Here is a 16,281-nt window from a genome sequence, read left to right as displayed (position 1 = left end):
CTCTGGATGTGTCCTTTGTTCTATCGGTTTGCTAGGGTTTTTTTTTTTTCTTCTTCTTATTTTTTCAATTTTAGACACAAATCCCTCACCATGGAATTTGATGTCACTCCTGCTTTTAATACTCAGCCTGCTTCTTTGTGAAATCAGCTTTGACCCGCTTCGACCCCCACTTCATTTGGGCACACAAATGAGCGGCTTTGTTTTTGTTTTTGTTTCACCCCTACTTTTTTTTTTTAACAAGGCCTCCTGCTGCCAGTCACACAAGTGGAATGCCAGTGGAATGCCTTTGGCGTCAGTCACAGTTTGAAAAGATGGCAGAGTTCTTTTCCGTTTGAGCTTTCTCTGAAGTTTATGCTGCTTGATGTGGAATGATGAGGGTTCTATTCATAAGAGGGTACACTGAACTCCGCATACTGATGCAACTCCACTTTTTTCGTGGCTTTTGTGATCTGGAATTCATAGGTCATGAAAGGAAGAGCTGCAGTATCTCAATTAGAGTGTGTCCCTGTGGAACTGAAGGGTGTTGGTTCTCATTTCTGAAACTGGCTCTTGCTATACTCCTCACATTAAAAAAAAAGTTTCACAGTGTTTTTAATAGCATTAAATGATCTGTGTAGAAGTGTGCAGACAAGCCATATTGCTTAAAATCATAGAAAATATATATATACAAATAAGCTAGTTAAACTAAGAGTATCAAAATTGTCAAGTCTACTACCAATTTTACAGTGGCAAACAAAATTTGTTCACCATTTCTGTTACTGCCAAATGCTAAGTGGCCTGATTTCCAAAAGGCATGTACCGTATTTTTTGCACTATAAGGTGCACCGTATTATAAGGCGCATTTTAAGAGACACTATAAATAACTTCTAACTTAGCAGGTCTCGCCTCGTGGTTTTGGTGGGGAAGGGTTGGTTGCTAACTAAGTTAAGGAAAGCTAAGCTAAGTAAACAAAACTGTTTACTTAAAAAAAAAATGTTTTTAAGTCAAACAAGTGCTGGAAATTTATATACACAGATTTATCTCCTGAAAATCTCCTGTTTATTTAGGTGAGTAAAATGTTGCTCCAGCAGTGCTAGACATGGTTAGGTGCAGGCTACAGGCCAATAATACTCACCTCAGAACAAGGAAATAGCGGTAAGCGGCTAATGCTACGCTAGCACCGGTGCTGGAGAACTAAACTGAAACCTCCTAAATAAATTTGGCGGAGTGGCTTTACTGTTTCTTACAACCTGACTGGTAAAATTCATACATAAGATGCACTGGATTAAAAGGCACACTGAATATTTTTGGGAAAATTAAAGAATTTTAAATGCGCATTATAGTGCAAAATATACAGTACGTTAAAAATGAAAAATGTCTTTAATATTTCAAACAACATTAGTTTTATTTTTTCTGTCCATAATAATTTTAAAATAATTAAACACGCAAAGGGCAAAAAAATAGCCAGGGTGCATGGTCAGTATGGAGTGAGAGATTAAGAAAATGAGTGTTTTTAAAATCTTTGTTTATAGACAATTAACAGATGAAGAATCCTTTGTTTTCTTGAAGTCTGTTCACAGAATTTCAGTGATGGAAAAAAATATTTTGCGATGTGTTTCTTTATTCTTCTGCAGAAATTTCTGTTAATATATAGATGGTGTCATATTTGCTTTTTGACTTATTTACAGTAATTAAATAGACCCACTCCTGTGCTTAACAGTTATAGAAGTGCTTTCTTCACTAATATCTGCACCCTCAAAACATACATTTCATACATTTACTCACTGTCCACCGAACTTGTTTCCCTAATGCATTCAGCTTGTTAAAAAAAAAAATAATAATAATAATATATATATATATATATATATATATATATATATATATATATATATATATATATATATATATGTATATATCTACATCCTAATTTGTATGTATATATATATATACGTATATACATATATGTATATACGTATATATATATACAAATTAGGATGTAGAATAGAGCATTACCACTCCATTTGTAATTCTTTATAAAGAGGGTTTTTTTTTTCTGATTTGCCTGCTGATCAGCTGCTTAAAGAAACCCAGAGCTTCTAATTGTTGGGACAGGGTTTAAGGAGTAAAATGTAAAACTACTAATACACTAATCTTGCTTAAATGTTAAAGATAATGTTTTAACCCCTAACTCAGTCCTCCAATCATCTACTCACTTTACTAATTACAGTAACAGAAATGTTGATCTGGGATGCTCAAATATTTGCATGCCACTGTATATTTTGCATGCTGCATACTAACTTTCTATTCAGATCAATTATGACACATGGCAGGGCAAAATAATATTATTGCCAGCTGCTCTTTGCCTCTCTTATGAATAATCCCAAATAATTATGCTTTGGAGTCTCAGAAGGCTTTGCTTATACATATATACAGTCTTTCTTTCTTTCAAAAGTTTTCCTCTGTCAGGACAAATTGATGTCATCTAACTGTGTTTGTCTAATCTGTGTTTGTTTTAACCCTTCATCTCTGTGTGTGTGTGTGTCTGTGTTTCTATGCTCCTCTTTGTGTGTGTGTTTGTGTGGGTATATGCTCAGCCTAAGCCCACATTCGATGAGATGTCTCCAGAGCTCACTGCTTTACTGCAGTCTGCTCGTGACCAGATCAGCACGCGCAGCTGGGGACCATCATCTCCAACCTCTGCTCATAATCCAGCCGTCATTAAGGTGGACTACACCAGAGAGAACATTCGGATATGTGTTTTTATAGATTAAGGCAGTATTTCCTTACACTAGTCTTTGAGGCACCCTGCCCTGCACATTTTAGTGATTCCCTACTTTTTACACAACGGACTCAACCATTAATAAGTTCTTTCAGAGATGCAGTAATGCGTTAAAGCAAAGGAACCACTACAATGTGTAGGGCAGGGCAAATAGAGTTGCCCTGAAAGAGGAAAGAGACTGGGGTGGCCGATATGGCACTAAAGTAATATTACAATATTTCAGGGTATTTATGCAATAATAATGATATTCTTTCCAATGTGGCAAAACCCACATTGTGATAATAGCAGTATTTTGTCGTAAAACCAATCTGCACTATATTTATTTTACTGTTTAATGTTCAGCATTAAGGATATTTTTGTATATTTGTTTTGCTGTTTATATGCATACACTTTTTGTTATATAACATTATTTTCATCCTAAATTGTGTTTTGTCACATTTACTATTGTTTTACACAAAATCAGAGTCTTGCTAAGTTACTGTTGTTTACAAAACAGTAACTTAAAAAAAATGCAACATATATTTTGTTGTTTTACTTTATATTTTTAAAATTAATAAACTATTTTTTTGTGTTTAGTCATATTGCCAAAAATATAATTATTGCAAAAATACCCTAAAATATTTTATATATTGCGATATTCATTTTAGGCCCACATTGTGCACCCCTGTAATGCAGCATAAAAAATATTGTAACGAAAATCTATCATTGTACTAAAGTGCATACTGCAAACATAGACAGTTATACACAAATATCTATGAAGCTTTATAGCAAATAGCAAAACAAACACAGAATAGACTGCTTTTTAATTTACTCAAAATACATCAAAATCAAAAAATCAAATTACATATTATATGTATATCTAATCACAAGATGGATTTATATATTTAAAACAGATATAACAGTATTATCAGATATTACACTTTATGGCATATCTCTAGAAGCATTCCCAGCAAATGTGTATTTCACATTCCTCTGAAGGATAAAGCAGCACTGCTGTGGGAGTATGCACTTTGTTAATGCTAATGCTGTTTTATGTACAGATATTATTCAGAATGCCATTTTTTTATATGTGGCAGCAAAACATACTGTCTGATCTTATTGGTTTGTGTGTCCTCATGTCCTTGTTGTATTTTGTCTCTGTTGGTCATCTTCTAAGCCATCTTTTATTGTTCCACTGGCCATTATCTCACGACAGATTTATAAGGACAAATTGTTAGGAGTGTGGGCAAGGGCTTCTTGTGTATTGAAAGTCAAAGCGCTCGCTGTTTATAATTCTTGCTTCCTTTTCTCTCTCTTAATGGTAAGAACATCATAATGTTAAAATAAATTTGCATTGTACCAGATTTTTGGGGTGGATGAGTGGAAATACAAAGACCAAAATGTAATATGATCATTTGTAAAAATGACTCTTATAAAGTCTTAATTAATCATTATATATCACTGAAATATGTGTGGAAAATCCACTATCAATGATGACAGTCATTTCACACCAGATCAAATGCAAAGTATTTTCATACACTGTGTTTTTCTTTTTTTTAACTTAAGACCCACATGCCACCTTGTTTGCTTGCCTTAATCTTGTCTGATCTGGTAGCCACATTGATTCACATGCTGTTTTGTGAGGCCACAAGCTACAGGAAAGCTTTCACATGCTGATTTTCACACATCTGTCAACTCAGTTTGAGCTTCCTTTGAAGAAAAAAAAAATCTCCTTTTGAAGTTTGGTTAAAATTGCAGTTGATGGGACCTTGGCTATCACCATGCCAACACTGAGACTGAAAACTGTGATTGTTGCAAAGAATTCAGGTCACCTGTGAATGCAGAGGATAAATACAAGATTGTTGCTTTTTGGCTGTCCAAATAACAATTGGTTTGCAAGACTGTCAGTAGTGCACATTCAAAAATGTGTTAATGTCTGAATTGAAAAGCTGTAATAAAGAAAATACAAAACATAATATAATTAAACACTGACATCATTACAGTTATTAAACAAAACAGATGCAATAAACAGTTATTCTGGCAAGCAATGTATATCCTTGCTGTCACTGAAAAACCTTGTTCTTTGTTGGGGAAAAAGAAAATGTAAAGCCACAACCAAACAAAATAAAACAATTGGAACATCGAATGCCAATTACGATTTATAATTATTTTTTGAACATGGAACATTTTTAATATCTTAGCAGACATACCAGCAATGCACAATACAATGTTTATGTGTATACATTATTATACATTTTTTGTAGATTTGTATGAAATACTGTGAAATCGCAGAGTGCTTTTACATGTAAACAAAAAATGAAGACACAGCAGCCAGCCTTCTGGGCTGATGCTAACAGAGACATCAACGTGGCTTTCATTTGAATATATGCTTATTTTTACATTACCTTTGTTTGGAAGTTCTACTAAAATTCACGTTTGGTGTAGTACAACAGGATAAAGAGTACTAACCTTTGTAAAATAGCTCATCTCTATTCTCCCGCAGCTTTCTGAGATCCAGTTGCAGTTTCTCCAAACATGCTTTAAAATGGATGATATGGGGCATATTTTGCACCTGCAGATAAATCGCTTTTTACACAGTTATCCAGGCTCAGAGTAGCTCCACACCTCATTGGTAGTATCTGAAGAACCCAGACATTTAAAACAAGGCATTAAGAACTTTAAAAGCGCATAAGAAGTTAATTAAAAACCACTGTTTACAACCAGTAGCGTAAGCTCATCTCCAGGTGCTGCATCTTAAAGTAAAGGTAAAGTCAGGGCTCTTCGGATTCTGCCAATAAGGTGTGGAGCTACTTTGAGCCTAAATGACGGTGTAAAAGTGATTTATCTGCAGGGACAAAATATGCCCCATATCATCCATTTTACAGCATGTTGACAGAAACTGTAAAAAATGACTGGATCTTGGAAAGCTGTGGGAGAATGGAGGTGGGCTATTTAACTAAGGTTAGCACTCTTTATCATATTTTACTACGCCAAAATTCAATTTTACATCGGAGTTCTTCTTTTAATTTAATTTAGTTGTCCTTTAACTGTGAAATTGCAATTTTGAGACAATGTATGGGACAATGTGTATTTTGTGTGTGTGTCAGCTGCTTTTTTAAATGTAGTCACTAATATTGGATGCTTTGTGTTGCATTTCAGACATCTAAAGGTCCAGGCAGGAGTATTCTCGAGACTGCAGATACGGCCAAGTCAAAGGATGAGGAGCAGGTGGCCAGTAAACAGCAGGTACAGACACCTATTTCTCCAGCTGAGAGCTTGGAGCCTGATGTCTCAGAAAGTGCAGTGGAGGTTTGCGATGAGCCCGGTGGCTCTGCACATGTCTCAGACCAGTCCGAATCAGACACGGACTCGGATGAGGCCACCAGCGACTCGGCCAGTGTGGCCTCTGCTAAATTCGACGGGCCTTGCAGCCCCACGGATGCTGGCCGACCCCTCTCTCCCAGCGACAGCGAGTCTGGGGGTGAGAGCTTCTCTCTGTCCACCGACGATGAGGCGGGATCAGGAGACCAGTCGCCCAATATGTCACCCTGTTCCCCCGTCAGGCTCACAGAGCAGAGGGGGGTTGCTGAGGGCCACAGCGAGGAGATAGAACTCCATACACCAGGCCTAGAGGTGACCCCCTCCTTGTAGCCCCACAGTTCAGTTCCAGACCTGCAGATCCCAAACTTTTACTCCAGTCCTCAAAACCAGACTTTAACCCCTCTGACACGTCCCTTTAGCTGTACTTTGATCCGGTAGCATTGTCTTGCTGTGGTGGTCCCACTGTGGAGCTGTGATGGTGTGTGCGTCAGTGAGCAGACAGAGAGAAGTGTTTCATTCTTATTCTAAGTTTAGATTTAATAACTCAGTAACTCAATAACTTTTTTGTGAATGATACAGCTCTGGAAAAAATAAGTTTTTTTTTATCAGTTTCTCTGATTGTGTTATTAATAGGTACTGTATATGTTTGAGTAAAATGAACATTGTTGTTTTATTCTATAAAATACGGACAACATTTAATTGTGATTAACGATATTATTGTCATCTTATGCTACTGTTATATTGATAGTATTATAGCATAAAAATGCTTTTACATTTACAGAACATAGAACAACAGTGCAGAAGCTTGGAGAAACACATCTTTACTTATCACAGTTCACTCTTTGTATTAAGTCGCCGTTATTAATTCATCTGATATTGTACAACTGGCTATAATGTAGGAAAAAATACAACGGATGATATCAAGCTCAGCATTAATTATTATTAAAGTAGAGTCCATATATTGTACAATAAGTCAATTATGTAATTATTTTGATTGGCCTATTTAGTGGTACTAATAACAAAACAAAAATATATATTTTAACATTGAATTCAGGGTTTTAAGCTTCTGAGATTGAAGTGTGCACATTGAGGTACACACCATCAAAGGTCCCACAATCTAGTTGTTGTTCACGGCCTCCCTCCCTGAGCTCCTGTGAATACATCCCCATTCCTGTTTGTGAATGCACAGCAGGGCAGAGTTCACAAATTCATACAGAAACCAAGTGCAGTCACCAATTCCAGACATATTCATTCTCCTATTAAAACTTTATTTATTATTTGAATCATATGGGCCCTAATTTAGTGTTCTCTAAGTGAGCTGTTAACAGCTCACTGTGAAGCCTGTTTTAGCTGCATATATGCACACTAAAAATGAATGCATTTTAGTACAATGTAAATCTATAAATGTATTGAGAACTTCAGTTGAGGCATTTTCTCACTTTGTTACTTGACACCATTGAATGAGTGCAATGTAAAGGAGCTGAGTGCATTCATTAGAAGGCGTGTCCACAAACATTTGGACAAATGGAGTCAATTACCCGAAGAGGGATAAAGCCTAGTTATAGAATTAGGGGTGTAACAGTATAGAAAATTCACGGTTCGGTTCACACCGCTGTATAAACCCCACGATTTGGTATGTTTTCGCTACAGTTGGTGGAAAAAATAAAAAGGCTGGGCATATTCTCACCTTTATTACCTTCATAATAACAATGGAAATTCATTATAACCATGTTTTCTTTTTAAATTCCTCTGTATGTTTGTATGTGTTGTGAAAAAAATCAGTTATGGCTATATAAGTTATATATAAAAGCACTAGGGATAAGTAGTTGGGTTAAAGTTACTTTTTTATTAGTTCTGGTTATTGGTAGGTCTGGATGATGCTGCCAAATATGCAGTAGCATAAAGGCCAATTTATACTTCTTTGTTGAACTTATGCCGTAGTCTATTCATATCCAGGGAGAGTGCGCTACGCAGTGGAGCGTGTTTAAATTTCTGCGTGTTCAGCTCCTGTGTGGTTTTTTCACTTTCTAGTCACCATACTCAGCCTGTGTGCTCAGAGCTAAACTTCTCAGGGCAGGCTAAAAGTAGCGAGTGCACTATGTATTCTGCGAGTATTTGCGTGAACGGTTCGTAAAAAGTACACCCCTACATAGAATATAATATATATTCTATATATATATATAATATAAATCTCTGTTAGAAATGCTGGCTTATTCCCTGTAAAACTGTTCCTTATTTTGTTGTAACCTTACTGTGAGGGCTAAGTGGCTGTTATAAGCAGTATTTTTGTGTTTAATATGTGTGTCTGTGCTTCCTTTCCCTGTACAATAGCCATGTTTTTCCATCATGTCTTGTAAACAAGCCAGCTTTGTGTGTAAATGTGTGTTTTGTATAAATGTTTGAATGTGGGCAATCTAGATGTAGAGAAAGACGCCATTGACAAGGCTGCATTATTATTCTGTGCCTGCAACAAGTGGAATTTACATGTAATATATTGGAGGGCTTGGTGTGTGTGTGTGTGTGTGTGTGTGTGTGTGTGTGTGTGTGTGTGTGTGTGCGTGCGCGCGCGCGTGCGTGCGTGCTTGAGAGAGAACGAGATAAGAACCTTCAGAAATTTAATTTTCTGTTCTTTGCTGCTCTCCAGCTGTCTTCACTGCTACAGACAGAGGTTGTAACCTTTGGTGGAGCATTGTCTGACGAAGCAGAGAGGCTGGCGCGGGAAATGCCAGTGATCCACACAGAAATGAAGACTATAACATACGAGGCCCTGCAGGTACAAACCACTGAAGCTTGTATTTGGTCCATTTATACGTTCTGTTTGGTTTTATTTGTGAATTTGTGGATTTTTTTCATGTGTTTCACTGATGTCTCCGTTAAATATGCTGCTGCCAGAGTAACGTCAGCGCAGTAAAATGGATCAGCATGCTGAATTAGTGCTGAATGAGTTCTTTTGTGTTTTTTATGTCTTTTATTTCTTGGCCTTGACATCCAGCTCTGTGTGTAAAACGGTTCTTATGCTGTAATGTTGTTTTCATTAGATTTAATTTAATTGGATTGTGTGTGTGGATTTGTATAGACCAGCTTTCAGTGTGTTTCTTTACAGAACCGTTTTTTTGTTTTTAGTTAAGTCAGATCAACTTTGGGTGGTTTGGCTCTTCAAAGATTTCAGTTTGGTCTGAACCAAAATAGCAGGTGTGAGAGACACAAAATTTGGTTTAACCAAAAAAGGTGGTCTCGCCCGGATAACCTGATCCATGGTTTAGCTCATCTGAAACCTTTTTGGTTGGTTTGTGCTTTTGGAGCAATTGCAGGAAATTGAGGCAGGCTATCGCAACCAATTCAATAACAGAATATCTGATTAGTTTCTCAGGGGGGGCGTCTATGAAAAATATTTCACAATTCTACTCAGTGATAAAGCTCTTGCATCCAGACAGCAATTTAAAACAGGAGGACCAGTGAGTTTTTTGGCTTTCTCGGTCACGTCATCGTGTTTATGTCCACTTGCTGTAGTGTTTACGTGGATCTCCGTGTAACCGCGCCCCTGAAATGTAATTATGGTGCATAACAGTGCTCAAATTGCTATTTAATTAAAAACGAGGAGGCGAAACTCAGAGATGTGCGTCCGGACGGGACTAAAATATACTGGAGGACCACAGACTTCATCGAAAAACAGTAGATAATTCAGCCTGTAAGGAAATCTGAGAAAAACACATACATGGTCGTTCTGGATGAGAATAAAATCCCAGAAGACCCCTCATAAAAGAAAAAATACCCCAGGGCTCCCTGAGAAACTAATCCCATTCGTATAGGGCTTAAGAAAAAGAGCCAACGTTTCCTTAATGTGCACACAGCAGTTTACACTAGCTGCATATTATCCCTTATTTATAAACAGGAATTAAAGGAGTCTAAAGTGAATCTGTTACACTCATTCTGCTGTATGATGCAAGTGTATTTCATAGGATGACTCCTGAGTGAACTGACTTGCCAATAAAGATTTGAAGGTGCTCACTAAACTGCAATGTGAAACCAAAACTAACTTCACCAAATGTTTCATTGTAACAAACTCATCACCCTGGCTGGGACTTTGGTTCAGACATTCAGGTGTGAAATCTTCCTTTGAGTGTAGCTGCTGAATTCATGCAAATGGCTGAGATCTGGGTGGGGACTAGTTATCTTTCAGGTACGCATCAGAAATAAGTCAGGCTTTAACTCTGTAACACTGCTGTGATTTGCTTGGTGACAGGGTGAAACAGATGGTGACACAGAGCCAGGGATTCTGATGAGCGCTCAGACCATCACATCTGAAACCACTAGTACAACCACAACAACACATATCACTAAGGTACAATGTCCTTTTTTTACCGTAAGTATTATGGGCTATTAAAAACAAAATTATGTTATAACCTTTTATTAACCAAAAGTTTAGGTGACCTCTCTTCACACTCACATGTAACGCATGCAATGATAATTTAATAGTAAAAGTGTTAATTTAGTAAAAGGATTTACTTTATTGTAGTTAGAAGGAGTTTTTTAGAACTTTAACTTGAAAATTGATTATTAAATAGTAAGCCTGCATTTTACAGTTATAGCAATTTTGGGCCAAATGGAAAAAAACTTGCTGTTTTTCCTCCCCTTTAATAACCAAATTTTACAGTGCTGTTCGGTGCTGTTCTAATAATTCTTATTGCGTTTTTTTACAATTAATGTTCTGGACTTCTGCTGTTGAAAATACAATACATTTGGTAGTATGTATGTGTATGTATTATAGTTTTGCTCTCATGCAAAAAAATGCATCTCCATTAAGCTTACTTTACAGAAAAATAAATAGACATTCTTAACAGTGTTTCAGTTAAAACAAGAAATGGAGATAGAAGGATTTGTTCAGACAGTGATTATATGCTTTAAATGTCAGTTGCACTGTATCGTTACTCTGATATAAATGAACAATAATAAGTGCTATATAATAATAAGTGAACATAGACTCTCTCAGACAGAATTTCCCCATGGAAATAAGTGATTCTGCTTCGTGTAATGTATAGTGTAAAACACTGTGCTGTACAAACTGTTCAGATTTCAGTCAATCATTACAAGGCATGCTTGGGAAAAAAGCACTTTTGCCATAGCTAATAAAAACTTGTTTTTGGCACCATCTTGTGGCAGATTTTACCATATGGCTTTCTCTTTTTTTTAGTGGTAGGTAATAATAATAGTTCATTAATAATTGTGTTCTGTTGTTATCAGTGTAAACATAAATTATAACTAGTCATAAAAAAATCTAAAAATCTTTTTAGCCTAATCTCTGAATTATAATCTAACTACAATATATTGCCTATAATCTCCCCCCAGTACAGAACAGGGGTCTTACTTTCTTTAGTTGAATTAATAAATAAAAGTGTGAGAAGGCAAGGTTTTTAGATTATCCAAGTATGGCATATAGAACTAACTGCCCTCACTCGGAGTAAGTGTGCTGGGAAATAAACTCATTTTTCTTTATATTTATTCTAAAATGTTTAAGTCTGTTGTTTGCTTTCTTGTCAGACTGTGAAGGGAGGTATCTCGGAAACGAGGATTGAGAAGAGAATTGTCATCTCGGGGGATGCAGACATCGACCATGATGAGGTGAGAATCACACAATCCATTTAGTTCAATTACTGCAGTAGCTGTTAGGCAGGATAATGGCACATTTAACACTTCATAGAGAACTAAGGCTTGTGTTTACTTACTTGACCTTATGAATACACTTTTGTCATTTCTCAGTATTGTTTGTAAACCACTAGTTTGGTGACCATCAGCTCTTTCGATCTGAAACAGGAAAAAAAAAGCTGTTCACTGTCCAACATAATTCAAAGCATATTGATAAACCACTTGAAAAGGCGTAATTCTTATCATTGCCATCCCCACACCTCTTTGTTTTGCCATTTCGGGGTGCCACTGGGGCCAGGCCCTGGCTCAGGCCATTAAAGAAGCCAAAGAGCAACACCCCGACATGTCAGTGACCAAAGTAGTGGTCCACAAAGAGACTGAAATCACGCCAGAAGAGGGCGAGGAGTGAAGAAGGTAAGAGAAGAACCAGCCATGGCTCTGCTCAACTTGACTAACTGCCGACTGACTGATCCACCGCTTTGCTAACTGTTCAAAGCTCCAGAAGCTGCTACTGGCTGGCATTCTAACCCCAGGGCTGCACAGACTGTGTAAATCCTGTCTTTTGCAAGTACATGCCAATCAGATAGCCTGATGTCTGTACTTCACTGAATGAATGACGTGCTGTAACTTAAATGTGAACCAATTGTTGAGTTTTCTTGTTTTATTTATTTATTTATTTATTTTCTTTGTTTGCTTTGACAATAAGCAATGACTGGGGATTATGTGGATTATGTGCTTTTAAGTTTGTTACTGAAATAACCCCTTGTTCTCAGATTCATTACCTTATATGGATCAGTGTTAAAAAGCATACAGCGCACTCTGCTGGTCAAAAGCAGCACTGTAGCTTGTTGTTTTAATTAGTTTATTTGGGAAAAAATGTCTCAGCCTTTATTAATAGAAGTGTATTGTTAATAAAACTAGCTTGATAGGACCAGCTTGCTATATTTCTTATTGTCAAAATTCTGTGGCCCATTTGGAAGCATGTTTTTGGGTGTCTCTGCTTTGCAGGTAATCAGTAACCCCTATATTTCTGCATGCCTTTTAAACCATCTGATTTTATATAACTCGTATGTGTATATGGCCTTATAGTGACCAGTTAACCTCTGCTGTATGATCACATAAACACTCAGCTCAAAGGCACATGACGCATGCTGTCATGTGTCAAGCTTTGATGCTTTTGAAAGTGGCAAAAATGGTGCAGTGGCCATTTCCATAACTCACCTCCATAATTCTCTTTTTCATGTTGATTGTCAAAATAAAAAAATGTGAAGGCCCTTTTATGAAATATTCCGCTTTAATATAATTTTTTTTTGTGTTCACATACTTATAGGAATAATGTCTCATCACACTCCCTGGCGAAACACCTCGTTTACACCACGCAGTATGAAGGACGCTTTGGAGAAGTCTCCCACGGAAACAGCACCACAAGCGGAGCAGTTGATAATACTTCAGTTTTGCAGCGCTGGAGCAAACTCTCGCAGAAACATTCACACATGCTCACACTCTCCAACACACGCTTACAGAACTACCGGGCAGCCTGGTCCAGCACTGGATCACTGATATTGCATGACAAGGGAACAACTGCTTTTCTTTTTCTTATTTATTATTTTTTTTGTAAAGAGAAGAAAAAAAGATATATAGCTTTTAGAACTCTATTACAGCAGTGTACTTTTCAGTCTACCCTGCGCTCTTCACCTGAAGGGAGGAGGAATGTATCGGATGAGTGTTCTGAAATAGTACTGAATCAAAAAACAAATACCCACATTTAATTTATTAGAATCCAGCGCAGTATGAGTAATAAAAATAATAATAACAGTAATAATAATAATACTAGACTGTATCTGTAAGAGCACACAGTATTTAACCATGCAATAGGTGTGCCGTTCATGCCGCCAGTCTCCACGTCCTGATCTCGTCAACCCTCCCTCTGCCTCTGATGTGCTCATGTTGAACGTACTTTATCTGAATGAGAATGTGAACGATTCACTCATTTGCTTTGTAGATCATGCATAGTAGAAGAAACGTATTCTGTTGTTTTTAGTTGAATTAAATGTGCATTTTTATGTTTTACCCTCAAATTGTCTGACTGAACAGCAGATGTTGGCAATTTTACTGTCTGATTTTTTTTTCCTTCCAAAAAAGAAGACTGGCACTGTGACCTCATTTGTCACTGATTCAGAGTCCTTGCTAAACAAAGCGATGTCTTTGCAAGGTGACTGCTGCCCCAGCCTCACGTTTTAAGTTTGAAATCATTTCCCAAATTGTCTATGCCTAGAGTGGCATACCTGAGCCTTAAATTGTATAAACTGGATAGAGAATCTAAAATATCTCCAGTTATGTGTTGTGCCCTTGTTTTATTATTCTAATTATTGTTTGTCATTAGCCTGTGTGTTTTTTACACCACCATCCTGTTGTACGCTGCAGTCCATGTTGAATGTGTTTCCCACATGAGCTCAAATAAAATGGCAAATATATTTGAGAGATTTTTTGGGGCTGATTTTAAATATCTGTTCTGCAGACTGAACATCTGAGCCTGGAGGAAGACAGACTGGCATGCTTTCCCTCAGGCAAAATGTTATGTAATCTCTGCATACTTTATGGTTCTTGCTGAATATATCTGTGAGCATTGTACATTTCACATCCCTACCTTACAGTGATGTACTGGCGGTATGTGGTAATGATAATAGTTTGTTGCTCTAATACATCATATACACACAGTTTGTGGTGTGGAAAACAAGGCATCCCATTAAATATTTTGTTTTTTAATGAGAAATATGGATATACCAATATTTTATCTTTTCTAATTGTATATGTAGACAGGTGTGATATAATTGCATTAGATTTGTAAAAACAATGAAATTGTTCATATGTTTAAATATGTTTTTTAAACAAAGATTTCTTGGGATGGCCTAGTTTTTTTAACATGACTTCACAAGTCCTGTTAAGTGGGATAACCATACTATAATCCAAGCCAACAATTTGCGGAGGTGGGGCATAAAATTGCCTCTTTCCCACTTAAAGATGTTTAAAGTCTGGATCTACAGCTGTACAAAGAACCACATCAGCCTGCTGGCCTGCTGGAGGTGTTGTGTGTGCTCAGACCCATTGAGCATTACGGTAAACGAAAGACATTTTAAAAATCTAGTTTCTGTGCATTTTGCTTGTTTTTATTAACACATAAAAATCTAAACTTTTATTTCTCATCAACCATAATACAGGTGTAATTAGTTTTTAAAGAGATGTTTTTGTGTTTCGACTTAGGTATTTCAGATATTTAAGGTACCCAAAAACAAATCCTGCAAGATTGATTTATCTTTAGTAAGGTCTCTCCAAGCTTTACGTCTTAAAACTACAACTCCCAGTATGCAATGTGGCAGCCAGCAGGCTCCTGTAAGAATTCAAGAGTAAAACTAAACTTACTCTTACTCTTGATTGGTACTGGAGAAGAGCAGTGGGAGGCTGTTTTACAGCCCTTAAAGTTTTGAAGTTCATATACCTATTAGGAAAACTAAAATATATTTACTAATATGTTTAATTTAATATACTTTATATACTCTATTTACAAATAGGTAATTTTTGACTCAAATCTATCCCACACAGTCCAGTTCTATAAATAAAGTACAGACAGAAGAAAAGGTGTGTAAAAAAGACTGCACTAGATAGCATTTCTCCATTGTTATTGTAACGGGCATAATATTCTGAAAGATTGCGTAGTCTATTAATCTTATTAGAGATATTAATATTAAATCAAATGAAAACAAAGCTTTGTTCATATGAAACACTAAGATAAGGATAAAACATATCACATATAAAGGACAAAAGCAAACAATAAATAATGAAAGATAAATGCTGGGATATTATAAAGAAAAAAGTTAGAAATATCACTGTACATTTTTTTATATTGTAATCTAAATACATTGTGTGCGATGTAGAAATAGTGTTACATGCAATAATATATTATACTTTGTATAAATATAAAGCATCCAACATTTACCTACAGGTAGGCTTAAAACACACATGAAACTCTGGAATCTCAACATTTTAAAAAATGCATTACAATTTGATTGAATGAATCAAAAAATGCAATTTAGATTTAGAATCAGATCTAGTAAATAAAATTAGCTAAATTAAACTGAATACCCTGGCAATGAGAGAGAGAGAGAAACAGAAGGGTTGGGACATGCTCTGTTCAGGTGACCTGGCTTTTTCCACATTATGGCAGTTAGTGATTGTGTCCGTCCACATAAGACTGTGTACACTCACAACCAGTTCCCTGCAATGTGACAAGATGACCTTTTGCCATTCTAATACAGTTTATACAAAATATTTGTATAAAATAACGTATAGAACTAAAAAAAAAACTAGAACCTACCAATATTAGTTAAACAGAACTGTTGTTGTAAAATGACAGAAGAAAATTTGTTAGATATAATGTTCATTGATCACTGCCTGGCCAAAAAAAGGCCACATACATAAGGCCGCCTTTAGCTTTGATTGTGGCACGCATTCACTGTGGCATTGTTTCAATAAGCTTTTGCAATGCCACAAGGTTTATTTCAATCCAGTGTTGCATTAATTTT

The 16,281-nt window shown here is 36.4% G+C and overlaps 1 protein-coding gene across 18 annotated transcripts in view; it reads left to right on the top strand.

Annotated features, from left to right (window-relative positions):
- epb41l3a (erythrocyte membrane protein band 4.1-like 3a) overlaps window positions 1–14,180 on the top strand; it is a 146,769-nt gene extending 132,589 nt beyond the window's left edge. For 16 of the 18 annotated variants that reach the window (XM_049480022.1, XM_049480012.1, XM_049480021.1 and 13 more), the window contains 7 exons: window positions 2,574–2,702; window positions 5,897–5,983; window positions 8,703–8,831; window positions 10,302–10,400; window positions 11,597–11,677; window positions 12,000–12,115; window positions 13,032–14,180. In XM_049480022.1, the coding sequence (XP_049335979.1) occupies window positions 2,574–2,702; window positions 5,897–5,983; window positions 8,703–8,831; window positions 10,302–10,400; window positions 11,597–11,677; window positions 12,000–12,110 (636 nt within the window). In that variant the 3' untranslated portion in view covers window positions 12,111–12,115; window positions 13,032–14,180. The remainder of the gene's footprint in view (window positions 1–2,573; window positions 2,703–5,896; window positions 5,984–8,702; window positions 8,832–10,301; window positions 10,401–11,596; window positions 11,678–11,999; window positions 12,116–13,031) is intronic. The other 2 variants (XM_022673899.2, XM_049480017.1) reach the window with 2 other exon arrangements.
- Window positions 14,181–16,281: the final 2,101 nt, after the last annotated feature.

The sequence above is a fragment of the Astyanax mexicanus genome, chromosome 6, assembly GCF_023375975.1.
Source record: "Astyanax mexicanus isolate ESR-SI-001 chromosome 6, AstMex3_surface, whole genome shotgun sequence".
Taxonomy (NCBI): domain Eukaryota; kingdom Metazoa; phylum Chordata; class Actinopteri; order Characiformes; family Acestrorhamphidae; genus Astyanax; species Astyanax mexicanus.
This window is presented reverse-complemented; position numbering and strand designations above follow the sequence as displayed.